This window comes from Mobula birostris, chromosome 14 (genome assembly GCF_030028105.1).
Source record: "Mobula birostris isolate sMobBir1 chromosome 14, sMobBir1.hap1, whole genome shotgun sequence".
Taxonomy (NCBI): Eukaryota; Metazoa; Chordata; class Chondrichthyes; order Myliobatiformes; family Myliobatidae; genus Mobula; species Mobula birostris.
In genome coordinates this window covers 22,013,423-22,040,543 of record NC_092383.1, presented here as the reverse complement: position 1 = coordinate 22,040,543, position 27,121 = coordinate 22,013,423, and the positions used below count along the sequence as shown (strand labels likewise).

Sequence of the window (27,121 nt, the reverse complement as noted above, 5' to 3'; positions counted from 1 at the left end):
TCCCCATCCTGACTGTTCTTGTTTTTATGTATCGGAATCTCATGCCTGATAGTGGAATTCAACTTTTATTCTGCTGTGCCCACGGTAAACGACAGTGGCACCCCCTCAACATTTGCTCTATCCATTAAGGCTTCTGCTATAACATAAGTAAATCACTGACATTATTTGCTGTCTTTATTCGAGTACCAATCAACCATCAGCTCAAGCCAATTTTAGTGTATGCTCTGAATTGTGAGGAGGATGTTCTGGTCCATAAGATATAGGAGCAGAAGTATGCCATTTGGCCCATCAATCATGGGCTGATCCAATTTTTCCAGTCATCCCCACTCCCCTGCTTTCACCCCATACCCTTTGATGCCCTGGCTAATCAAGAACCTATCTATCTCTGCCTTAAATACACCCAACGACTTGGCTGCTCGTGGCAACAAATTCCACAGGGTTACTATAGTGAGGTCTGTTTCAGTCCTGAAGACCCTGAGCACCTGGCTAATCTGAGAGCACTCGATCACGGCTTTACTTAAATCCAACTGAATTAGCCTGAGAGTTTTACTCCCAACACCACCACCTTCAGCATGGTTGAAGTGGATCATTAATTTTTCATGGCATGCAGTTTCTTATACAAGTGGCTGATAAAACAAAATTAGTATTTGTGCTGTTGTGGATAGTGTACAACACTGGATTAAATGGTGGAAAAGGGAAGGAATAGACAGGTCATTTTTGGGTAGAAAGGCTATGACTGGTGGGTTGGCCTTGACAATCTAGATCAGTGATCTTGTTGGGAGGAGAAGCATATTCTAACTGACGGTGATATAAGCCATGTGGCAGTGTGGCTATGCAAAGCCATCAGAGAGACTTGGTGAGGTGAGTGGTCTGTTTAGTGGCAAGTTAAGGGAATGTTTGTAGATACGGTCGATGGATATAATGTACAAAAAATGTGAGGTCATCCACTTTGGTAGAAAAAGCAGAACTGTGGAGTACTTTTAAAATGTTGAGATGGAAAGTCGGCACTCATTGTCCGTGTTAGTGAACCATTGAAAGTTGACATGCAGGTACAGAATAATTATCACTGACATAGGCTGTGCTGTTTGTTGTTTTGCAGCAGCAGTACGATGCAGGACATAATAATAACTATGTTACTGTAGTAGTGGTTCAGAAACCTGATGGTTGAGGGAAAATATTGGGTTTGGGTCTTCAGGCTCCTGTACCACCCCTCCCCTCGATGCCAATAGCCAGTTAAGACAAACGGGATGCTAACCTTCGTCGAAGAAGATTTTGAGTGTAATAGTGGTCATCTTCCAGTTATGTGGAACCCTGGTGAGACCACACCTAGAATATCAAATCAAGGCCGGCTCCCCTTCCCTGAGGAACAATGTTCCTGTGGTGGAAGTAGTGTTATGAAGGCTCACCAGATTGGTGTCTGGCATGAAGGTTTGTCAGATCAGGATGGACTTAGCTGATGCACGTGTAGTGTAGAAGAGGGAGCGCTGATCTCAAATGTCAAAAATTCTGAGGTGGTTTAGCAGTGCAGATATCGAGTTTATGTTTTCCTTGTATCTAGACCCGGGGGGGGGGGGGTCACTGATTTTCTGATTTAGATTTATTTATTATCACTCAGGTGCATCAGAACATACAGTGAATTGTGCTGTTTACCTGACAAACAGCACAATCTGAGGATGTGCTTGGGGCAGCCCTTGAGTGTCACCACACATTCTGGTGCCAACATTGCATGCCCATCGTGTTCATCAGAACAACACGCAGTCAACATATAACAAGCAATAACAGCAAAGCAAACCCCTTCTCCTTCTCTCTCTCTCTCTTACACTCTCTCACACTCTCTCTCACACTCTCTCTCACACTCTCTCACACTCTCTCACACTCTGTCACTCTCTCTCACTCTCTCACACTCTCACTGTCTCTCACACTCTCTCTCACACACACTCTCTCTCTCTCACTCTCTCCCTCCCCCCTCCCCCTCAGACATCCCCTCTCACACGCCCTCTCTCTCACATCCCCTTCTCTCCATCTGTCCTGCTTTCCCGATCTCCAATCTACAAACGTTTGTAAATCGCTGTTCACATTAACTGGCCACCTGTTCAGAACAGGGAAGAGAAGAAATATTTCCACCCAGTCGGTATGAATCCTTACTGCAGGTTCAGTTGCTGCATGTGTACGAGACTGAGACTGGGCAGTATACGGTTCTCATGCAGGTAAACATTAATGCATATCTTACTTATCATGTGGTGCAGCGGGTGCAAGGGGCTGTTTGGCTAAGCCTTCTATTTTGTTTTACGCTCAAATTCAGAGCTAAGAATTTGTGGATTTCAGTGGCTAAATTTTTGATGCAGTCAAAATAAAATGAAGTTATTGGGGTTCTGCCTGTATTACTGCCAAAGCATTGTATTTATTTATTGAGATACAGCATGGAGTAGGTCCTTCCAGCCCTTTGAGCCGCCTCGATTCGATCCTCGCCTAACCGCGAGAAAATTGACAATGACTAACTGACCTACCAACTGGTACGTCTTTGGACTGTGGGAGGAAACAGGAGGACCTGGCGGAAATCCACGCAGTCACGGGGAGAACGTACAAACTCCTTACGGACAGCGGCGGGAATTGAACGCAGGTCACTGGTACTGTAAAGGGTTGTCTGTGCCCTGTAAACCGCCAATAGGATGCACCAAATTCTAGCATATTTCCCAGAGGTGAGGCACGTAGCAAAGCTGATACTGACTTGTACTGTTGATACAGTGACAGGAGTGGGTATCTGATCTTGCTGTGAGCTAGGGGAAGGGTTTTATTTTTAACATATCAAACAGTGTTAAAATCAGAACTAGATGTAATACAGGAGCACAGAATTATAATTACATGTCAGTGATTGGACGGAGTTCTGCTTTCTGCATATTAGATTGAATTTTAAAAGGTATTTGAATAACTAGTGGAAGCTGTTGGAGTCTTGTGCTAATTAGTATATGTTTCTCACTGCCAAGCCTCCAAGGCAGCAGCCTTGATGATCAGTATATTTCTCCATAGCAACCCAGTCACGATGAGGGCATTTTTCATGTGCAGCGTAGCTGAATGTCATTCATTCTCCAACGTTTTGCTGCCTTTGATCATATAAACAAAAGGTTAATTTCTTTTGCCTCTAATAAATGCATTAAGCAGATTGTAAACCACTCATAATTTATTGAAAATTTTGTTTTTTCTCAGCATGTGTTCAAGTTGGAACAGGAAGAGTACATGAAGGAACAGATTCCTTGGACGTTAATAGATTTTTATGATAATCAGCCTTGCATTAACCTAATTGAAGCTAAACTTGGCATTCTAGACCTGTTGGATGAAGAGTGTAAGGTAATCTCAGCAAGAGCGCGTTTGAAGATTGAGTTCCCTGACTTATTTTTGCCCCTTTACAGTTATTCAGCTTCCTCAGTCACATATTTAGCTTCATAAGACACAAAAGTGGAATTAGGCTATTCTGCCCATCAAGTCTTCACCATTCGATTTACTATCCCTCCTGCCTTTTCTACATAACCCTTGTTGCCCCTGCTGATCAAGAGCCCATCAGTCTCCGCTTTAGAATATACCCAATGACTTGGCCTCCTCAAATGATTCATGACATTTCAGGCAGCAGGAGGCTGTTCGTGACCAGCGAGGCTTGGCTGACTTGATCAGCTATGAAGTGTCTTTTAGCGTGCTGTTGGTCTGAAACTGTGAGAATAGTGGTTGTGTGGTTATGGTATTGAGTTGCATACCGGAGTCTGTAAGTGCATATTGGATCAAGAGAAGTCAGAGCCAGCCGGTGGTGTAGTGGCATCAGCACCGGGCTGGGTGCCTTGCACAGTTTCCATTTGTGTTGGGTTGTGCGTTGACCCAAAAAGTAAAAAACAGGCAAATGCTAAGGAAACGGCAAGGTTGCCAACTGATGCATGCAGAGGAACAAGAGCGAAGTCAGAAACTTGAGTTAAATCTGTTAACTTGGGAGCTGGCTGCAGTAAGTAACCATGGCTATTAAACTTTTTTTTAAAAAAAAGCTGCACAGGCAAAGTGCTGGCGGAACTCAACAGGTCAGGCAGCATCGATGGAAGTGAATAAACAATTGGTGTTTTGGGCTGAGACCCTTCTTTAGGGCTGGAAAGGAAGACGCCAGTATATAAAGTTGGGTTGGGGGGTAGGTCTGCCAATGTACGACGGGTCTCACCAGTGTAGAGGAGGCAGCATCGGGAGCACCAGGCACAATAGAAGACCCCAGCAGATTGGCAGGCGAAGTGCTGCCTCACCTGTTTGGGGCCCTGTATGGATGCGAATGGGCAGGTGTCGCATCTCGGCCTCTTGCAGGGTTAAGTGCCAGGAGGGAGTGGACAGGGATGAACGGACAAGGGAATGGTACAGGCATTCCGTTTCACTTGTTCCCAGGAACAGAATATCGTGCAGTCCAAGTTCTGCAGTTTGCAGCTGAAGAGCACCCAGGTCAATCTGAGAGCAGATATAGAATTACTCCTCCCCGGACAATAGATTAGTTTTCACCTGAATCTAATTTCTTGAGCACTATTTGATTCTCACTCGTGACTGGCGTTTTTCATCTTTTTACATTAAGATGCCCAAAGGATCCGATGACACCTGGGCCCAGAAGCTGTACAACACTCACTTAAACAAGACTACACTGTTCCATAAGCCGCGCATGTCAAACAGAGCCTTCATCATCCAGCACTTTGCTGATCAGGTAAATGCTCTCCAGATGTAATATGCCAGTGAAAGGGTGTGGGATAATGTGACACCTCCGCTGTGGCGACTGATCAGAGGTTGTTGGTAGCCATGGAAACCGTGTGTGTGTTTGTTTGTGTGGAATTTGTATCATTTCACTGACGTTGTCCAGAATTCAGTTTACTCAGAAGCGTAGGTAACTTTTAAACAGTCATCCTTTTCGGCTGCCTTGTTCTTTGCTGGTTAACGCAGCTTTGATGTGTCCGTCCTTTTTTAAATCAAAGTGTCTGTTTAAAGCCCCTGTTTAATTTGGACTATCATGTAGTCTCCAGTGGCCGCAAGTTGAACACTGGTACAGTGTTTTGGACTCTTCATGGTCACTATTCCATTGACTTATGCAAATGACATTGTTTGGTTCAGAGGTTAACTGGCTGCCTTTTGCAGGCACTTTCTCCACTGAGGAGGTGACAGACGATCTTTTTCTTGATGCTGATCTGCCCGAGGCCCGTGGCCCCTTCTGCAAATGACCAGGTTACTTGGACGGTCATTAGTACTTGACTTTGGTTATTAGTACTTGACTTTGATACTTGACCATGTTTGGTAAAACAACACAGATCACGAGAAGCGACAACACCACGACAGCAAAGCAAGCCCCATTCCCCCCCTCCGCCCGCACAGTACTCCACCTAGCTTTGGTTATGTTGCTAGCTTTACACTCCTAAACTCACTGTTATGATCAACTAAGAAATAAAATGTAGCAATGCTGCAGTTTGGACACAGTAAGGGAAAACTAACAGGAACTGATCTGCTGGATTTTCTTCATTGAGGAAGAATTTTGGTACTTGAGGTAATTGGGACTTTCAGACAAGCATGTCCATTCCTTGGTGCTTACCACATAGAAACCCAGCCTTCTTTTATGAGTCTTCAGTACCAGCCAAACACTGCATCCAAACCACCAACCTGTAGCACTCCAGGTCCAGATTTATTTATCACTTGTACGTTGAAACAATCAATGAAATGTGTCGTTTGCATAAACAACTTAAGGTTGTGATGGGAGCAGTCCCGGTGTCTATCGCATGCCCACTGTCCTTGGCAGAACAACAGAGCACAACAGGCGACAAACAACAACAGAACAAGCCCCTGACCTCCCTCCCACCCACTCACCACACGTGCACACACTTCCCCAACCCTGGGACAGGTCACCTTCAGCCTCCAGCCTTTGGTGGACTCTGACTCGCAGACATTCGGAGTTTGGCTTCCCCAGTGACTCACAGAGGCTTGTATACTTCGGGCTCTGGCCATCGAGACTCGACTCCAGACTCCCCCCTTCCATTTCACCACCCAGGACTTTCACATTGAATCAGCCAGTTCTCAGTCTTGGTCGTATTTAGGTCAACACACACACAATACTGGAGGAAATCAGAAGACCAGGCAATATCTATGGAACACAGTCGACATTTCATCAAGACCTGACGATGTGTCTCGTCCCAAAATGTCAACTGTTTATTCTTTTTCCATAGATGCTGCCTGGCCTGCTGAGTTCCTCTAGCATTTTGTGTGTATTGCTCGGATTTCCAGCAACAGTAGATTTTCTCGTGTTGATATTTACGTCAACTTGAGTTTTGGACTATAACTTGGTTCACCTCTACTGAAGCCTGTATCTTCCTCTCTTTAACTCCACTGTTGTTGCTCTGAGCAGCAGCCTATCAACCATCCTCTGTCCTCTTTCATTGAGCTAAACTTGTACAGTGGTCCACAGACTCACAACTGTACACCCAACCTCAGTGATCCAGAGACTCTTGCAAACCCAAGGAGCCGCTGTTAACACCATTGCTGCCTCACAGCTCTGGGGACTTTGTGAACGGTTGAGTCGAGAATGCATGCTCTCCTTAGGACGGTGCAAATTTCTGCCTGCTGCTCCTGTTTCCTCCTGCATAAGACCGTGAAACATTGGATCAGCATTAGGCCATTCAGCCCATTGAGTCTTCTCCACTGTTCCATCATGGCTGATTTATTATCCCTCTCAACTCTATTCTCCTTCCTTTTCCCCCTAACCTGTGACATCCTGACTAATCAAGAGCCTATTAACCTCTGCTTTAAATATTCCCATTGACCGTTTGTGACAATGAACTCCACAGAGATTCACCAACCTCTGGCTAAATAAATTCCTCCTCATCTCTATTTAAAGGGAAATTCTTACATTCTGAGGCTGCCGCCCTCTGGTTTTGATTGTAGACTTCCCCCACTATAGGAGACATCCTCCCTATGTCCACTCTTCTGAGCTCCACTGAGTACATGCCCAGATCTATCAAACGTTCTTCATACACATCTCAAAGATGTTCTGGTAGATAAATTACATTCCTCACCACCCCCCCCCCCCCCCACCTCCCACAGTGTAGGTAAGCAACAAAAAATTCCAAATGAAGTAGGGTAAATGAGAGCGTGAGGTACACAGAAGGGTGGAGTGGCTGGCCTCTACTATCATTGTAAATAAGTCCGAAAGGGCTCCTTCAGCATTTCCCTCCTGAAATCTGCAACGGTAAAACCATTTTGGAGCCATTCTATGACATTACCTTACTGTTCAGTGCCCTTGCAGTGAGCAGCTAAGGGGTACTGACTGGTGACATCAGTGCGATTAAACAGAGTGTACACTACCTGACGTTCTGTTATATAACAGCCTTGCCATATCTCAGCACCGTAACTTTTCTGAGGTCAAACCTTCTGTCTGAATTTAGTTCGCTTGAGGAGCCTCACGTCCACCAGTTTTAACCTGTTCTATAAACTCCCTTTACCTTGTGTTCTTCCTGACGTTACGGTTTGCTGGTCTTTCACAGGTTGAGTACCAGTGCGAGGGATTTTTGGAAAAGAACAAAGACACTGTGTACGAAGAGCAGATTTCGGTGCTGAAGGCCAGTAAGGTGAGTACAGAGAATATTCTGAGCCGCCCTCAATCAGGTCTGAAACACAGACTGATTTACCTGGGATGTGCTTTTGCAGAAAGATGTCACGTTGTGCGTTATGTAACACACACACCCTGCATTAAAACTGCATCGCCTCAGGCCACACAGGGGAATCCTAGAATAAAAATCAGAATCATATACTTAGATTTTATCTCTATGCCATCGAACCATGCAAATTTAACATTATTGCAAAGTAAATGTCAGCAAGATAACAGTCTCTAAGGGTTTCTTTTTAAATAATACTGGAAATTCGAAAGCAAAGTGCTGCAGCAGCTGGAAAACTGAAATAAAACTGGGAATGTTCAGCTGTCCAGGCAGTGCTAACAGACAGAGAAGCTGGAAATTCAAAAGCAAAATGCTGAAATGCTGAAAATCTGAAATAAAATTTGGGAATGTTCAGCTATCCAGGCAACACCTGTAGAAATTCAGAAGCAAAAAGCTGCAATGCTGGAAACCTAAAATAAATGCTGTAAAGCAAACAACAGGAATTCTGCAGATGCTGGAAATTCAAGCAACACACATCAAAATTGCTGGTGAACGCAGCAGGCCAGGCAGCATCTGTAGAAAGAGGTGCAGTCGACGTTTCAGGCCGAGACTCTTCGGGTCTTCGAAGCGTCTCGGCCTGAAACGTCGACTGCACCTCTTCCTACAGATGCTGCCTGGCCTGCTGCGTTCACCAGCAACTTTGATGTGTGTTGCTTAAATGCTGTGAAGTTCCATCTAGTCAGATAGCACCTGTGGAGAGTAAACCATTTAAGTTTCATGTCACTGATAAGCCTGCAGGTCCATGTTTCAGATTGATGGAATAAAATTTCATTGGGGGTAGGGGCGGCAAATCCAAAAATGGGTGAGTTACGCAGTGATATAATGTCGCAATACAGCTAGTCGCCAAGTGAGCAATTGCAGATTTATGATTGCTCTGTGGCGCCCCCTGCAGGAAATAAACCCAAGGATGAAGAAGGGGTTTGTCCCTGATATCCAATACCTACTAACAAGTGATATCAAAGGAATAATGTATTAATGTTGAGTATAAGCTGCCCCAGGTGGTGAATACCTGACTTATGGACGCCTATACATTCAGTACTGTGCAAAAGTCTCAGGCACCCCAGCTCCTATAAACGACAGAACTAGTTTCCTCTCTCCCTCCACTTGTAATAACTGTTTTTATCAGTCTTGTGTGCTTTGGGTGCATTTATTACTATAGTGTGGAGCTATGACGCCATGTAAAATGGCTTGTATGCTTTCAGACATAAGGACAAAATTGACTTGTGGAGATCCGTAAAACAGTTCATTACGTGGGGACAGCCTGTACTTCATCTTGATATCTTGTGTGGCGGGGTGGGGGGGGCGGGAATGGACATATTTCAGCAAATAGAAAAAGAGAACACTGAAAGAAATCATGTATAGTTAGACAGTAGTGGCCTTTCTGTCTTGTTAAATGTTCTGATTTTTTTCCTTCCATTATTAATGCATACGGACGTTTATTCTTCAGAAGGTAAAAGTTTTTCAACTCTTCCTTAGTCTGCAATATTCCCAGATCTAACATTAACAATACTTACTATATGTCCTGCACGGTGGAGCATTTAATTTAGTCTGCGTTAAATATCGATGGCAGAGCGGGCAGTTAATACTGACCAACCTGTTCTGGCTCCAGTGCCTCGTGTTCTTATAAACACAGCATTTATTTTGTTGAATAACAATAACTTGCCGCGCTCTGGGACTTTGCCCTGCATGATATCTTTGCCATGTGCTGTATATATTTAGTGGGTTGTCATCAAGTTTGAAAGTTCTTGTTCAAGACATTAATTTTCCACTAACACAGCCTAGCTCCAGGTGGATTAGAGGCAGATGTGGTTGTGTGGGGATCTCTATATCACAACAGTGCGAGTGGATGATACAGCTTGCTTAGTTCCACTCCTCCTGGGTTAAACTCTGGTTCAAGTGTTACTTCTGTGGTTGAAAAGTAACATTGGAACTCTGTAGCTGGGGGAATGGGTTTTCTTTTTATTGTCTTGCTCTGCCTGTTAAAGTTTCAATAGGAAATTAGCCAACCTCATCGAATCATCAGTCAGACCCACTCATCAAAAGTTAATTGACCCAGTGGTGTATGTGAATGTGGAAGAAGTGAATGACTTTACTAGTACTCAGAAAAGGCATTCCAGATTTCAGAGCAACTCCACAAAGCACTGGCTCTCTTTTTAAGTTGGAAGTCTTTTACCACTATGTGCATTTATGAAACGATCTGTCTTGTCCCTCCTGGGCTGGTATTGGATTGGATCACTTTACTTGTTAGCTCCTTGGAGACATTTTTGTGCTTCTCTACTCAAATGATCAGTGGATGTGGTGTCAGTGTAGGAAAGTGCACCTGGGGTAAGAGAATCGCCATGACCTTGTGGAATGGTGGAGGAGGCACCTCACCTTCCCAAACCTCACCTAAGGGAAGTCAGGCCACATAGAATGGCTGCCTTCTGCTTCTAATGTCTTGTTCTCTTAATGTCACCCTCCCTCTCTCTCCTCCCTCTCTCTCCTCCCTTTCTTTCCTCCCTTTCTTTCCTCCCTCTCTCTCCCCCCTCTCTCCCCCCTCTCTCCCCCCTCTCTCCCCCCTCTCTCCCCCCTCTCTCCCCCCTCTCTCCCCCCTCTCTCCCCCCTCTCTCCCCCCTCTCTCCCCCCTCTCTCCCCCCTCTCTCCCCCCTCTCTCCCCCCCTCTCTCCCCCCTCTCTCCCCCCTCTCTCTCCCCCCCTCTCTCCCCCCCTCTCTCCCCCCCTCTCTCCCCCCCTCTCTCCCCCCCTCTCTCCCCCCCTCTCTCCCCCCCTCTCTCCCCCCCCTCTCTCCCCCCCCTCTCTCCCCCCCCTCTCTCCCCCCCCTCTCTCCCCCCCCTCTCTCCCCCCCCTCTCTCCCCCCCCTCTCTCCCCCCCCTCTCTCCCCCCCTCTCTCCCCCCCTCTCTCCCCCCCTCTCTCTCCCCCCTCTCTCTCTCCCCCCTCTCTCTCTCCCCCCTCTCTCTCTCCCCCCTCTCTCTCTCCCCCCTCTCTCTCCCCTCTCCTCTCTCTCCCCTCTCCTCTCTCTCCCCTCTCCTCTCTCTCCCCTCTCCTCTCTCTCCCCTCTCCTCTCTCTCCCCTCTCCTCTCTCTCCCCTCTCCTCTCTCTCCCCTCTCCTCTCTCTCCCCTCTCCTCTCTCTCCCCTCTCCTCTCTCTCCCCTCTCCTCTCTCTCCCCTCTCCTCTCTCTCCCCTCTCCTCTCTCTCCCCTCTCCTCTCTCTCCCCTCTCCTCTCTCTCCCCTCTCCTCTCTCTCCCCTCTCCTCTCTCTCCCCTCTCCTCTCTCTCCCCTCTCCTCTCTCTCCCCTCTCCTCTCTCTCCCCTCTCCTCTCTCTCCCCTCTCCTCTCTCTCCCCTCTCCCCTCTCTCCCCTCTCCCCTCTCTCCCCTCTCCCCTCTCCCCCCTCTCTCCTCTCCCCCTCTCTCCCGCTCTTTCCTCCCTCTCTTCCCGCGTGATGTGCCTTGTTGGGGATTGAGGAGTAGGAGCTTTTCAGGAAAAAGCACTACACCGTTTCTTCAGATCCAAATGGGTTTGTGATGGTCCCCCTAAAGAAAGGAAGTTCCTTTCTATCTTGGCTTTACTGTGCATTGCAGTCCATATACAGATTGAAACCACAGAATCTCATTTCTCCAGGATAAGCATTGGTTTGTGTAGACCTGAACCCACTGATGTTACAGTGCTTATGGCTTTTAGAAACTGTCATCTGCAAGAATCTCAGTACTAGCCGAGGAGTCCAGAACTGGAGGTTGTAAATACACATTAATAAAGCTGGTGTTAACCTCAGGGGATATCTTCTTGTCCAGACGGTAGTTAGAATGCGGAACTCTCTACTGAAAGTAGTTGTTGAAATGATCATATTAATGTCCATCAAAGGGGGAGTTAGTTAAGTACGTGGAGGAGAAACAATCAGAAAATGTGATTACTTTAAGGTACATTTAGAGCATAACTCCTGGACTTGATCTGTTGGTTGTGTGGGCAGATTCTGTACAGTTTCCTGTAGCGTGATTGGATCATCATTTGACATCACACACTATTTATATGCTTTTGTTGACAGCTATTTATAATGTAGCCCCATGGAAAGATGGGATTGGGACAGAGCTGTGTGACAATTTTTTTTGCAGCAGGGACTAGACCGTCCATTGCAAAATGACTGAAGGCAATTCAACAGACATTTGGAACATCTTAATGATGTGCTTTTAAATGTTTTAATGATTTTTTTTTTAAAATGTTGATTGTTTAATAAGTAGTTTTTCTGTCTTTAATTTTAAGTAGATTGTTTTTAGATTTTGTGAATGCCAGTGATGTTCAGAGGTGGAGGAGGCTTTTTGGGAGATGTGGCAGATGATTCAGCCTGAGAGCATGGTTTAGCCATCTGTCAGAGGACCTTGCTGGTTAGGAGTTTACCTTGGGGACGGGGCTGGTATGTTGGTGTTTTCTGAGTTTTTCATGAAGGATGTTGCTAACCAACAGCATTTATGCTTGGGTATTGTCCATAAAACACTGGAGCAGAATACCCATCGAGGCTGCTCAGGCCATTTTTATTACGGCTGATTTATTAGCCTTTCAACCCCATTCTCCGGATTTCTCCCTGTAACCTTTGACACCTTTACGAACCAAGAACCTATTAACCTCCACTTTAAATATGCTCAATGACTTGGCCTTTGCAGCCGTCTGTGTCGATGAATTCCATAGATCCACCACCCTTTGGCTAAAGAAATTCCTCCTCATCTCTGTTCCAAAGGGACGACCTTAAATTCCGAGCCTGTACCCTCTGGTCCTAGGTTCCTCCACTATAGGAAACATCCTCTTCACAGCCACCATCTATGCCATTCAATATTCGATAGGTCCCCCATCATTTGTTTAAACCCAGAAGAACGTCCACCCAGAGAATGCTACAAGCAAACACAGTGTAGGATTGGCAAGGGCAGGCAGTTTGCTGGCCACTGAGGTGCACTAGCAGAGCAATGGCAGCCTATGGGCCTTGGGTTGAAGGCCTTAGCTTAGAGTTAATGGCATTCATAAATTTGAGTGGGTTAGGACCTCCCAGCACTGAGGTATGGATGGTGAACTGAAACTAATCCTGTTGTTAATGTTATTGTCGTTGCGATTTAAACAAAACCAGTTAAATCTGCTTGCTGAGCTATTCCAAGAAGAGAAGCAGGTCAGCAGCCCAACCGAGGGACGGCCCCCAGTTGCCAGGGCAACTGTGAAATCCGCCAAGCCCAGAGCACTGCAGCCAAGCAAAGAGCACAAGAAATCAGTGGGGCATCAGGTAAGTCCAGAGCAACTTCCGAGGGCAACAGTCTGTGGTCGCTGTTTTCTGTCGCGCCGCTGAAGTGCAGTGTGGAAATTACCTCTGCAGGACTAGAAATTCAAAGACCTTCCCATAATAATGGAAGGAATCAGTGGCAGATCTTGTATTTGAGTTCAAAAGATTAAGAGATTAGTTTTATTAGTCACATGTACATCAAAAAATACGGTGAAATGTGTCAACGACCAGCACTGTCTGAGGATCCGCAAGCGTTGCCACGCTTTCAGTACCAACGTAACAACTTAGAAACCCTAATCCGTACCTCTCTGGGATGTGGGAGGAAACAGGGGCACTAAGAGGAAACACGTGGTCATGGGGAGAATGTACAAACTCTTTACAGACAGTGTCGGGAATTGAACCCTGATCGTTGATGCTGTGATAGCACTGTGCTAACCTCTACGCTACGGTGCAGCCCCATGCAAAAGCACCAAACTCTGCTCAGAAAACGTGACCACAAATTTGTTGCTTTGCAGCAAAAATGCAAACGAGGTATCTCTTCGCAAAGAGGAACCTGGCATCCTTTACTGGTCAGATCAGTTTCCCTCAGCTGACACGTAGCTCCCTTGTGGCCACTGAGATAACTTGTCTGCTTGGCCATCTTGTATTTATTTATGGAGGTACGGCGAAGAAGCTGCAACGCCCGTCAATGCACCGATTTAATCCTAGCCTAATCGCGGGATAATTTACAATGAGCGATTAATCCACCAGCTGATATGTCCTTAGACTTATGGGATGAAACCCACACGGTCACGGGGAGAACATACCAACTCCTTACAGGCAGCGGCGGGAATTGAACCTGGGTCGCCGGTACTACAAAGCGTTGTGCTAACCACTATGCTACCGTACCACCCCATGTTGTGCCACTTCAGAGGGTGATTTTGATCACATTGCCACAGACAGACCAGGTAAAGGCAACGATCCTTGGAAAATTATTAAATTACTAGATGGTTTTTATGAGGGTCCAGTAATTTCAGAGGTACTGTTAGTAATGCCAGTTTCTCTAGATACATTTAATTATAAAGTATAGAAACAGGCCTTTTGGCCCAAATGTGGTTCATGCCAACCAAGATTCAAAAGGTGCACTTAATGTCGGAGAAATGTATACAATATACATCCTGAAATTCTTTTTCTTCGCAAACGTCCCCGAAAACAGAGGAGTGCCTTAAAGAATGAATGACAGTTAAATGTTAGAACCCCAAAGCTTGCCCCTGCTCCCCCCTCCCACACGTAAGCAACAGCAAAGCAACGGCCCCTCTACCCTTCCCCCACCAGCAAAAAAAGCATCTGCACCCTCAACCGAGCACTCAAGCATGCAGCAAAGCATCAATAATGACACAGACTCGCAGTACCCCAAATACTACTAGTTCACCTGGTAATTCAACATACCACAGGCTCTCTCTCTCCCTAATAAGGAAAAAAGAGGTGTCCCTGTTTCCCATCTAAACTTGACCCATTTGCTAAATGTTTGGCCAATTATCCCTCTCCAAACCTTTTATATCCATGTACCTGTCCAAGTTCCTTTTAAATATTGTTAAATGTACCTGCCTCAACAACTTCCTCTGGCACTTCAGTCAATGTAATTACCACCCTCCTGGTGAAGAAGTTGCCCTTCAGGTTCCTATTAAACCTTTCCCCTTAAACCTAAACTCCCTAGTTCTCGATTACCCAACCCTGGGGATAAAGACCGTGTGCACTTATGTGCACTTAAACTCTTCAGCCAGCAGGGTGGGACTCAGAATTGTGTTACTAGATAAAGAGACTAGGTGTCCCAAATACGAAAAGATCTACAGATGCTGGAAATTCACAGCAGCACACATAAAATGCTGGAGGAACTCAGCAGGTCAGGCAGCATGTATGGAAAAGAGTAAACAGGCAACGTCTTGGGCCGAGACCCTTCTTGGATCCCAAGGAAGTGTCTTGGCCCGAAACTTCGACTGTTTACTCTTTTCCATAGATGCGGCCTGGCCTGCTGAGTTCCTCCAACATTTCGTGTGTGTTGCAAAGAGATTAGCTGGTTGCTAGTTCATTTACACATCTGCTACTTGACTATTAACTATGACCAACTCTTAACTACCTTAGCAGTGACCAGGCAAAGATACCGAGTTGTTGTAAAATGGAAGATGTGGCCTCACCTCAGATGCTGCCTGATCCTTCTCACAATCTGGGTCACATCAAGAAATCCTGGCCCTGACCATTTGCACGAAACAAAATTTGAAACCCTTTTCTGCGTTCTTGACTCCAGAAGTTTTCTTCTGAGGTAATTTGGGAAGGTAGTGGAGGATTCCTGAAAATGCCAACAGTCAACCTCTGTATGACGCAAGTGAACATTAAGAGAAGGACAATTCTGATATTTTTGGGGAAGGAGAAGGGATTAAAGTTTTGTGCCGAAAAGCTCATGAATTACAGTTAATTTTTCATTCACCTCTGCAGTTCCGGAACTCCCTGCATCTTCTGATGGAGACCCTCAACGCTACAACTCCTCACTACGTGCGCTGCATTAAGCCCAATGATGACAAGTTTGCTTTCACGTAAGCTGGCTGTGCTTTCAGTCTCACTTTATTAAACTGTGTCGTTGTGTCTTCTGAGTGATTGTCACACTGAGTCTATAGAATGCTGCAAATGGTATAATTTTATAAGCCTGATAATAGAGCTGCGTTTGTGTTGTGCTAATGTTGGAAGTTGTGTATACCAGTCCCAAATAATTTTTTTGCCAATGAAACAATATCTTCAGTGTTCAGAATGGGAATGATGCTACCATATTCCTCACAGACTGTTGAAATCTCCACACTCAGGGACTGTTAGCTTATACATTACAATAAATAACTTTAATTGTAATTAAAACTTGTGAGGCATTTTGGTGTTGGAAGGTAGGAATTTTGTTTTAGCAGGAATGGACATGATGGGCTGAATGGCCACCTTGACCATCATGATTTTTCTGTTGACCAGTTACTTTGACTCTGCTTCCGACCAGCGTTCCATCTCCACTGTTGTGCAAGGGGACTGAGCAGGAAGCTAACCGTTACTGTGAAGAGGAGGAATGCTTTGATTCAGATTGCTGTCAGTCACAGGGTGTTTAAGAATACAAGGGGCAGCTCTTTACATTGAATATTTATGGAGTTAAATTTCCTGTCACGCTTGCGGATGAGCAGCTGTAAAATTAGTCCCAGAGCTGTGCGAATGGGTCAGCAGATCGCAGACCAAGTAGAGGTCCTGTTACTCACCCAAGGTTTAAGCATTAGTTTAGTGTAGAAAGGCACAGTCAAGTGTTCCTTGATGATTGACCTACAGTGTTGGATTCCCAGGGGCCATGGCTGAATCCCCTTCCAGTCTGCCATCATGGAGAGGGTGATCCCATGTACAAATACCAAGTAACTCGTGACCATCTCTCACATTAGAAAGTGAGGATGTGTTCAAAGGACTGCTTACATCTGATGTGCTGCCAAGTCACTGGCACTAGAAGTTACTGTTTCTTTTAATGTTTAAACCTGCTATAAAATTGTTCAATAAATCCAACAGGCTCCTTGATCTTGGGGTCCCAGTGCTGTTGGAACTTATTTCAAAGACACTTCATTCAGATGGTTTGCTAATTCAGTATTTTGGCAATAAGTTACTGCTTCGCTCATAACTTAATTCAAAATGTTGGATTTTTATTGATGCAGCAATGATGGAATTTCCAACACATCTGTACTCCTCACCCAACATAAGTGGGAAGGAGAAGGAGTGGGGTGTGGTAAGGTTTATTCGGGACTGTTGTTCCTACTGCAAAGGCAACATAGGAAGTCCAGTGACTGTACATCATCATCTGCTGACTGTGAGCTGCTTTAATGTTCCAGTCCCCTCCCACACCAGAGACAAAGCAAAAGTCCGTGTGGGAGGGGTGTCTAGCTCTGTGACTCATTTCAAGTAATGAAGATTCTTGTGTGTGTGTGCGCATGCAATGCTTCATTAGTAAGAATCAGGAACTGGATTAGGCTGTCCAGCCCACTAACCCTGTTCTGCCATCATCGGCACCATGGTTCATTTCCAGCTGAGTAGGGGCACAAAGTATACAAAATTGAGGGGTATAGATAGGGTAGACAGGAAGAAGCATTTCCACCCCCGCCCCCCATGTCCAAGACCAGAGTGCACAGGTTTCAGGTGAGGAGTGAGAGGTTTAAGAAGAATTTTCCCCACCCAGAGGGAATTTGGAATCTGGAGCATGCTGCCTAAATGCACGGTGGAGACAGGAGTTCTCATAATTAAATGAAGAATCCGGATTAAGCACTTGAATTGCGAAGGCAAAGATGCCTTACAGACCAGGTGCTGGTGAATGAGATTAATGCCGATAACTACCAGCATCTACCAGTTGACTAGTCAGTGTAGGTGTGGGCCAAAGGGCCTGTTTTTATGCTGTAAGAGTCTGAGTCATAAACTCAATCTCATCTGCATTTTTCTGACCCACCACCATTTTCCTTTTTTTATATGTAATTTTTATTGAGTTTTCAAAGTGAATACATGAGAAGATAATATTTTCCCTCCCCCCCCCGATATATACTCCTACCTAAAGAGAAAAGAAGAAAAGAAGAAAAAAAAGAAGAACCGCCTGAATATTGGAAGGTTTGCACATGCTCCATGGGATTAAAAATAAATCTAATATATATATGTTACTTTCCCCAAGGAACCAAGATCTTTATCATCGGAGCTGTAAATAAGGGCTCCAAATATTCAGAAATGTTTCATATTTATCTCTTAAAATCTAAAACATTACTTAGCTTCTCAACTCTCATAGTTCCCATTTTCCTGATCTATCCTCATATTCTTTGATTCCCTTGATTTCCAGAAACTTAGGTTGACTTTGAATCGAGAGCAGAGAATACCAAAGATGAAATGTCTCTGTATCTCAGACTTATCACTTACCCTTGGTTCTGGAGCCCTCAGTCAAGGAATTGCATCATCCTTGCTTCACCACTGTTGAACCCTGTAAGAACTTTAAGTTTTTGAATGAGATCATCTCTAATTTTTCTAAACTCAAGAAAATTGACTATATTTCCATTGGAGACCATTTTGACAAAAAAAACCTTTATTGTGAGAGCCACATTAATTACTAAATTAATACAGTGCATACTACTCAATAATGATATCATCCTACCAAATTTGCCTTATAACTAAAACAAAAGGTTCTGGTACTATCAGTATGCTTTTTATGAAAAATAACAAGACCTCAATTTTCCCTTGCTAGTCTTTTTCTTTTTCCGTTGCAACAAAAATTCCTATGCTCGCATTTTGTGTTGGGTTCTTTTTTGGCCAGTCTATCCACTTGCCTTCCTTTATCAATTTCTGAGTTCTTTACAGAGCTGTCCACCCAGGTCACGCTCTCTTCTTGCTGCTGCCATCAGGAAGGAGGTACAGGAGCCTCAGGACCCACACCACCAGGATCAGGAACAGTTACTATCCTTCAACTATCAGGCTCTTGAACCACAGGACATTAACTTCACTCATCTTCACCCACTCCATCACTAAACTGTTCCCACAGCATATGGACTCACTTTCGAGGATTCTTCAACATGTCCTTGATATTTATGGCTTAATTATTATTATTATTTTGCTTTGTTTTCCTCCTTGAGTTCTGAAAAGCTTCCAATTCTCAGACCTACTGTTGTATCTTACAACTGGTACAATTCGATGAAGAATTTCATTTGTAATTTGCCTATCAATCAGTTTCCCTACGAAAGAGTAAGAAAGTGCCTGAAAGGTAGAAAGCTGTTTTTGGTAGCTTGAACAAGTCATGTAAGAGCAGCTGCGCATTGTGTTTTTGAAATCTGGTTCCTTGCAAATTGTGAATCTTGGAATTTCTGAAAAGGAGTAGTGGTCACTTTCTGTTTTATCATCCACGTTTCGTGTTCCTGACCAACCAGAAAATGTCCAATCAGCATATCAATGGAACATGTTTAGATCTTTACTGCTGGATACAGTTAACCAATTTAACAGCACCTTTATGAGTTCACTGGGGATTATACATTAAAAATTGACATTAATATGATTAGACATCAGACGTCTGCTGGCACGAATTGAGCCTGAGCTGAGTGCATTTAACTATACTGAACAACCTGGTTGTGAGACTTGATGTGAATCTGCAGATTGATAGCTATGATGAATGTGACCATGACTGGGACAAAACAGATCTCATCTGTTTTTGCTAACAAGAAAAGCCACACTGAGCTAGAAGATTAGCCATGATCTAATTGAAAATGGCCAAGTAGGCCAAATAGCCTACATCTCCCCTTCAGAACTAAATATGTTAGCCCGCTAGTCTTTTTCCACCTCCAGAACTGGGTTACAATCAGATTGTGAATTGTCCATCTTGCTCTTCCTCAGTTGATCATAAAATGGAAGCAAAGAGGTGAAAGAGCTCACTGTGGATTCTGACTGTGAAGTGATAGTCAGCCTTGCATTGGAGCACGCTTTTCAATAGACTTGGTCCTTGTAGTGAGATTAAAGTTTCAACTGCCACTGGGTTAAGTCTAAAAATTTATTTAATTTTTCAATAAATTTCTTGATATTAAACTGTTGGAGGAATTTGGGGCTAGTTCAGGAAAATTGCACTCAGCTAGACCATTAATCATGACTGAATTGAAAATGGTCAGGCAGACAATGGTCCACTATCCTCCTTCATTATTCCATGTATCTATTAACTGTCAGTCTCTAAAATTTGAATTCCTTTTGCTTTGAGCCTCTTTTGGATGGCACATCTGCCAATATTGAGGAGGGATGTCCAAAATGAGCTTGTCCTAAATTTCTCTCTGCAGGTTTGATCCAAAACGCGCTGTGCAACAGCTTCGTGCCTGTGGTGTGCTGGAAACCATCAGGATAAGTGCCGCAGGCTTCCCGTCCAGGTAATGTTGCTCGTCCAGGACCAGCACCTAAGCCACTCTCAATCCTGCTTTGCTTTATCATTTCATGTCAGAGCTTGTTCGCATTTTCCACTTGATGCAATTTTGTTGCAAACATGAACCTGAAAATCTACTTGGTTTATGGAGTTTTTTTGGCATTTCAGATGGACATATCAAGAATTCTTCAATCGTTATCGTGTCCTGATGAAGCAAAAGGATGTTCTCAGTGACAAAAAATTGACGTGCAAAAATGTCCTGGAGAAGTTAATAAAGGTGATCGCTTGAATTATATAAACTGAATTCATGCTCTCCTAAAAAGCTCAAAGTAGGTTTAAAATTTTAATTGGTATATCGATCCATGAACATTTCTTGGTTATTCTCCCCCCGGGCATTATTTATTTATTTATTTCTGTAATTTATAGATTTTTATATCTTTGCACTTTCCTGCATATATAGTATATGCAACAATAAATTTCACATCATATTTTAGTGACAATAAATCTGAATCTGGTGCAGTATTGGCCAATGATCAGGATTAAAAAATCTGTCTGTTCCTGTATGAATCCTGAGCTTTCAGTTCCCATGTGGAAAGGTAGTTAGCTTCTCCCTCTCCTCACTTTTGCTTAAGTGCATTGATTCATGCCGGTGGCCCAATCGATCCCTCTGTAACTTTGCAGGGTATGTGGTTTTACTGTGTGATCGGTGCTGTTGAAACACGTCTGCAATTATGTTATGCCACCAACATCAAGAAGCCTCCAAAGGTTAAGAAAATAAATTAATCGCAGTTCAGAGAAAGATACAACTGCGGTGATGTTTTCCTCAACCCACCATAATCAGTAACCTTCAGCATATCCAAAACTGTATCGTACATGATATAACCTGCGCTCACTACTGCTTCCCTTCTCATCAATCCTCCACTGCCTAAAACTCTGATAATCTGCTGTCCAACCATTCAGAAATTCTGACGGCTTGACATCTTGCTCACCAAACTCTGTTCATATGGTCCATACTGAATAGAATAGAACTTTATTGTCATTGTTCAAGACAACGAGATTATGGTGCTGCTCCAGTCTGTACAAAACAGATATTTACATTGCATGTGGTATGGCTTACTTAAAAAAAAATCACATATTTATTTGTAGCAAGTGACTTCCATAGTCCATGACACTCAAAGGCCATTGGCAAGCTGGGGTGTAGCATTATCCAGCTGCACAGCAGCCCTTCGGAAGAAACTGGTTTTCAGTTTTACTGGGGCTTCAGCTCCCACACTGGGACCTCGATTGCCCATGCTCTCTCTACATTGACAAGTGATCCCATTTCTCATGTTTTCTATAAACTTAACGGTTTCACAAAGAGTTTTTGTAACACTGTTTACCACCTAACACATTTAAATTGGTAATTTATTGAAACATTAATATTTAAATGACATTCGGTAGTCTGCAAAATGTGCTAATTCAGCACCATCAGAATCCTGAGGGTGCTCTAACGTGGAAGTTTTACTGTTAACAATCCAAATTAAAATTCATATTTTGTCTTTAGAACTTGGTCTCTACTTCCTTCAACCAATTGCAGCCCATTTCCTCAAATCATGAGACCCTTGATATCCAGAAACTTAGTCATCTTGACTTTGAATCGAGCCCAGTTCTCCAGAGTGGAGAATACCAAAGATGAAATGTCTCTGTATCACTGGCGGTGGCTTGTGAAGTCTTGTGTCCGCATTCTAAATGCCTCTACCTCCTCCTCCCGAGTTCAAGATCAAGTTCAAGCTTATTGTTGTCACAGGCACACGTACATGTAGCATAAATGCCATGAAACTTAGCTTTTTGTCAGAAACAGCACAGAACATTGCAAAATGAGGGCAACCTTTTGTTAACGGAAACTTAAAACTAACATACCTTCTATATCTCTAAGTGCAAAGTAAACATAACAATGCTCAGCAAGATTGAAAGAGAACAAAAAGATACAGTCTGAGATAGTGTGAAGTTTTAAAAAAAAAGTTTTTCATCGCCTTGTGACACTTAGCTGAATACCGGCTGCATTCTTTGGCATCTTTCATTGTTTGATTTTTCCACCTCAAAATTTGCTGCCGTTTATTTCAGCAGTGAGCACATCATGTAAAACTTTTGATGGAATCAGCTGTTATGGGTACGTGAAGGCATTGGCACCAGCCAGCAATAGGGATGATTGAATTAGTGACATGGTTGTGGAGCTTGTGGTGAAAACCAAGGACAGTTGATAAACACGAGAAAATCTTCAGATGCTGGCGATTCAAAGCAACACACACAAAATGCTGGAGGAGCTCAGCAGGTCAGGCAGCATCTATGGAGAGGAATAAACAGTTGACATTTTGGGCCAAGACCCTTCTTCAGGACTGGGAAGGAAAGGGGAAGATGCCAGAATAAAAAAGGGAGGGGGAAAGGAGGCTAGCTAGATGATAGGTGAAGCCAGGTGAGTGGGGAAGGTCGAGGGCTGAAGAAGAAGGAATCTGATACATCTGATAGGAGGGGAGAGTGGACCACTGGAGAAAGGGAAGGAGGAGGGGACCCAGAGGGAGGTGATTGGCAAGTGAGAAGAGGTGAAATGTCAGAGTGGGGAGTAGGGGAAGGGGGGGGTAGAATTTTTTTTAACCTCTAGGAGAAATTGATACGCCCTCAGGTTGGAGGCTACCCAGACAGAATATAAGGTGTTGCTCCTCCATCTTGAGGGTGGCCTCCTCTTGGCACCGACATTTCAGAGTTGAAATGGCAATTGTAATTAAAGTGTTTGGCCTCCGGAAAATTCTGTTTGTGGTGGATGGAGTGGAGGTGCTCGACGAATTGGTCCCTCAATTTATGACAGGTTTCCAAGGACAGTTGTTTAAATAGAGTCATAGAGAAGTACAGCATATAAACAGGCCATTCAGCCCATCTAGTCCATGCTGTCCCAATCTTCTGCCTAGTCCCATCTACCTGAATCTAGGTCATATCCCTCCAAACTGCTCCCATCCATGTACCTATCCAAACCTCTCTTAAACATTACAGCTAAATATCCACTTCTGTTGGCTGCTCATGCCACACTCTCACCACCCACTGAGTGAGGAAGGATCTGCGTTAGACTTAACTGAAGAACTTGTGGCTCATCCAAGTTTGAGTATTGGATAAGTAAAGTCACAAGATAAAAGGGGGAGGGTTCAGTTGGCAGATTAGGTAGAAGTTGGTGTTGGCAGAGATCTAAAACATTTTGTGAGTAGAGTAAGGGAAAGAGGGGAGTTAGCCTCGTCACAACGGAGCTTGCTACAGTCTTGAGCTAATGGGTGGTGACCAAATGGCTTTCCTATTAAAAACTAATTACCGCTTTTCCATTGTTCTCTCCAATATCACATAGGCATGAACTTGTCATTTGCATTGTTAAATGGCAGTGAGGTTATCAGTGTTAAATGCCATAATCAATGTCTTTTGAAGAATACATGTGACATTATGCATTATTATCTGTTATTCCCCGTTCAACCACAAGGGGTGCTGTTTCTCCCCCTCCTGCAGGGTAATATGGAGAAAACTGCAGAACATTGGGTATTTATCTAGTTTTTGCTGTACGAATCTCCTAAAGGTGTTGTGATGTGTTGCATGGAAATCACGGTTTAATGATGTTTCACCTCAAAAACATTTCTAAATTCTATATCTTTTGTTCCTGTTAAAAATAATTTTTAAAAAATAAATTTGTATTTCAGCACCTTAATCTCCTGTTTGTATTCTAATTATGTTCACTTAAAATGTTTTTAAAAATTACCTGAGCATTGAGTGTTTTTACAACATGCACAAAATGCTGGAGGAACTCAGTAGGTCAGGCAGCATCTGTGACCTGGCAATTGTTGTCTATTTATCATGGTTGATAGGATCACTTTCGCTGGATGACAGATATCCCTTTTAGTGCTGAACGCAGGATGAAGGAGGTTCTGGCTGGACTGGTAGTCAGATGTTTTGTTTTGCAGGGCACTTTAAGAGATCAGTGATGAGCATTTAAAAACCTGGCCGGTAATCAATGAGGACATTATTACAAATCCTTAGATACTAAACATCAACTGTAGTCTTGATGTTCCACTTGGTGCATTTGTAAATCCAGTCTCAGCTGTCAACACTGTTATTGTAACATGGAAAGTTTTAAAAGTTTTAAGCATTTGCAAAACAGATTGTCTAATCAAAATTCCAGCAGTAGTCCCTCACTTTGCTTTTTATTGCTTACATTGAGGTGCATTAGTGAAAACTAAGAGCTGGACTCTTACCAGACTAAATACACAAAGCAGTGGAGATTAGGTGAAGTGAGTTTGGGCTTTGAAGTATTCAATCACTAGTTCCTGGAAATGAAGCTTCTGTTTGTTTATAACCTGAATGAACAGACTGTGGCAAAGTTTATAACTGGTCCTCACCTGACATGCTATATGGTGTGAGAATAATCTGCAGGTCATTTTAGTCCCAACATATTGACGGGTTTGCAACTGCATTCTGTAGTATGTGTAAAATCTCTGCCTGGTTACATTCACAGTGAGTTTAAGAACAAGCAATGACTGGAAAGAATCTTCAGATTTTGAGTCGATCTTCTGCAGTGAGTTACTGCTGCTCGGAAAAGGTGTGGATTATCCCATATAATGAGCAGCTAAAGGTGATCCCTTCTGTCCATTTAAAGCCCCTGACTGCCATTACATTCTTGGCACGGTACGGAACAGAGCAGTTAACTATGTATGGACAGCTTCTCTCTTTAAGCTAGCGAAAGCTTTTTAAGATAGCAAACATTTCGAGTGTCATTATTACTTGCTGTAACATGATTTCACCACATAACTAGATCACATTGTCTAGTGCTAACATTTTAAAATGTTATTTTAAATGCTTTGTTTAAAGATACAGCACAGTAGCGTGCCCTTCTGGCCCAACTGTGGTGTCCAATTACCCCGATGTGATCAAATAACCTACTAACCCATAAGTTTTTGGAACATGTGCGGAACCGGAACATCGGGAAGAAAACCACACGGTCACAGAGAGAGCATACAGACTCCTTCCAGACGGCAGTGGAATTGAATCCTGATTGCTGGCACTACAGTAACTGCTAAGCTACTGTGCCATCCCAAAAAAATGGCACCTGATATTCCCAAGTGGTCTCCCATCCAAGTACTAACCAGACCTGAGCCTGCTTAGCTTCCGAGATCAGATGAGATTGGGTGTTTTCAGTGCAGTATAAATTTGGAAATAAACCTGTTCAGGATTCTTAATATTAGTGAATGTCATGTTATGAAACTCATTAGTGAAGGGAAATGTAAAGTCTGGCATTAATAAGATGTTAAATAATTACTTTTATTACCGAGATATTTTCCACAGCTACAGAAGGTTGTGAGGTTAGGTGCTGACCTTGTGAGTAGTGTCGATAGGTCAGTGACGGTGTAACACGTTCTCTAATGGAAAATATCTTCAACTTTTAGCCTCATATGATTCCTTCCACAAATGATCACATTCACCACCTAGGCACTCGCTGGCCGGTAGCCTAGGGGCATCTGCATCAGAGTTTGAGGCGAGTGGTCCTGCGTGCGGATCCGACCGGCTCCTTGCATGCTTTCCATCGCACTGCAACGGAATATCGAGCCTCGTAAAAAAACAAAACAAAAAATGCTAAAGAAACTGCAAGGTTGCCTGCCGCCCAATGCACCACAAAGTGCGGAAAGGAGCAACAACCACCTAAGTATAATCATAATGCTAAGGTGGTGCATTTGTAATAATCATTTAATGTGTTAAAATATGCACAGTTAAACTTTTATCTCCGTTTATGAATGCCCCTGGAATGAATATTGCTTTAAGAGAAGAGTTTGTTATCTGTTCGCTGGATTTAAAATAGAGATATTTGATCATGCTGTCCTCTCGGTATTTTGACTGAATACAGGGTTAGTGATCATTGAACCAGGAAATGAAAGTGTTTAAACCCAAAATCTTTTCAGGAGATTTTTTTTTTGGTTTAAATCGAGAGCAGACAATGTATTGAGCAAGAGCTCAATCTTGTTAAATCTTACTCTGCTAGAATAATTAAGTCAATTAATTAAGGTCAGTTATGACAGAATATAGTTGGTCAGATAGGAAATCGTCACATAACGTGGTTAATTTGTTTCTGGCTTTTTATGTGGTTGAAGACATTCCCGTCTCTAACGCACTGTTCTAATTTAATGTTCGTCATTTAGGACCAGGACAAGTATCAGTTTGGTAAAACAAAGATTTTCTTCCGCGCCGGGCAAGTGGCCTACCTGGAGAAGCTTCGAGCAGATAAGCTCCGTGTTGCCTGTATCAGGATCCAGAAGACAATTCGGAGCTGGCTGCAGCGGAAGAAGTACCTGCGCATGCGATCGGCGGCAATTACAATTCAGAGATATGTGCGGGGCTACCAGGCCAGATGGTATGATACCTCTCAAGTCAACGAGCTCCCCTTTGCTATGAGCCCACAAAGGCTGCATCTTAGAGGGAAATGGCGGTCTTAGTTCAGCCTCACCTGGGAAGCTGTCAGCCCTGCCACCGGGTTGAATTAGTCTTCGCTATGTGGTATAGGAACCAAGGAGGACAGTCATTTCAACATCACCTCATGTAGATATAAATGGAAGAAGAGTGAATCATTGAGAAATTGGTAGATAGGAACCTTGCCACAATGGGAAAGGTGCTCTTGTTACTTTGGATCTCAAAACTTGTTCTTTTTCCAGACGACTAATTTGTTGCTCTGACAACCTGACACTAAAGTTGATGGTAGGGTAATGCATGTATAATACATAATTAATTTAAGTTTTTAAAGTCATGAATATTTCAACTTTTTATCCTTTGCCAATGTAGATGAATCTTTCTCCAATGAATATTTCATTAAAAGTTGTGCTTAGTGGATAGTATATCGATCAGATATAAAAGGTATTCGATATTCCCTTTCACAGCCTCAAGATTTTGATTCAATGAGATGAAGTGTTTGGAACGTTTTACTTCTAGGGAGTCAGAGCAAGCCTTGTCATAGCGCATTCTAGTGACCTAATGGGCTGTGATGCTTCTAATGAGCACAGTATAGCATTAGTGTGTACCAACTTGCGGAACTAGTGGGTTGTTTAGATATCTGTGCGGCATGGCCCCATTGTTCACAGCTTCCTTTCTCCTTTCCTTGTCCTAACCTGCCATTTAAATAGAAAATCTGGTTGTAAAGCACCTCTCTTTCTCACCTGCCCTGAGTTTAACGAATTTGAACTGACTTGGTTTTCATTGTGTGGAGTAT

At 43.6% G+C, this 27,121-nt stretch overlaps 1 protein-coding gene and 1 pseudogene across 6 annotated transcripts in view; one reads left to right on the top strand and one right to left on the bottom strand.

Annotated features, from left to right (window-relative positions):
* Positions 1 to 27,121, top strand: part of myo5aa (myosin VAa) — a 223,387-nt gene that overhangs the window by 135,992 nt on the left and 60,274 nt on the right. For all 6 annotated transcript variants that reach the window (XM_072278217.1, XM_072278216.1, XM_072278215.1 and 3 more), the window contains 8 exons: positions 3,205 to 3,345; positions 4,589 to 4,714; positions 7,530 to 7,613; positions 12,810 to 12,959; positions 15,429 to 15,526; positions 19,784 to 19,870; positions 20,032 to 20,140; positions 26,061 to 26,272. In XM_072278217.1, coding sequence (XP_072134318.1) covers positions 3,205 to 3,345; positions 4,589 to 4,714; positions 7,530 to 7,613; positions 12,810 to 12,959; positions 15,429 to 15,526; positions 19,784 to 19,870; positions 20,032 to 20,140; positions 26,061 to 26,272 — 1,007 coding nt within the window. The remainder of the gene's footprint in view (positions 1 to 3,204; positions 3,346 to 4,588; positions 4,715 to 7,529; positions 7,614 to 12,809; positions 12,960 to 15,428; positions 15,527 to 19,783; positions 19,871 to 20,031; positions 20,141 to 26,060; positions 26,273 to 27,121) is intronic.
* Positions 24,965 to 25,079, bottom strand: LOC140210162 (5S ribosomal RNA; annotated as a pseudogene).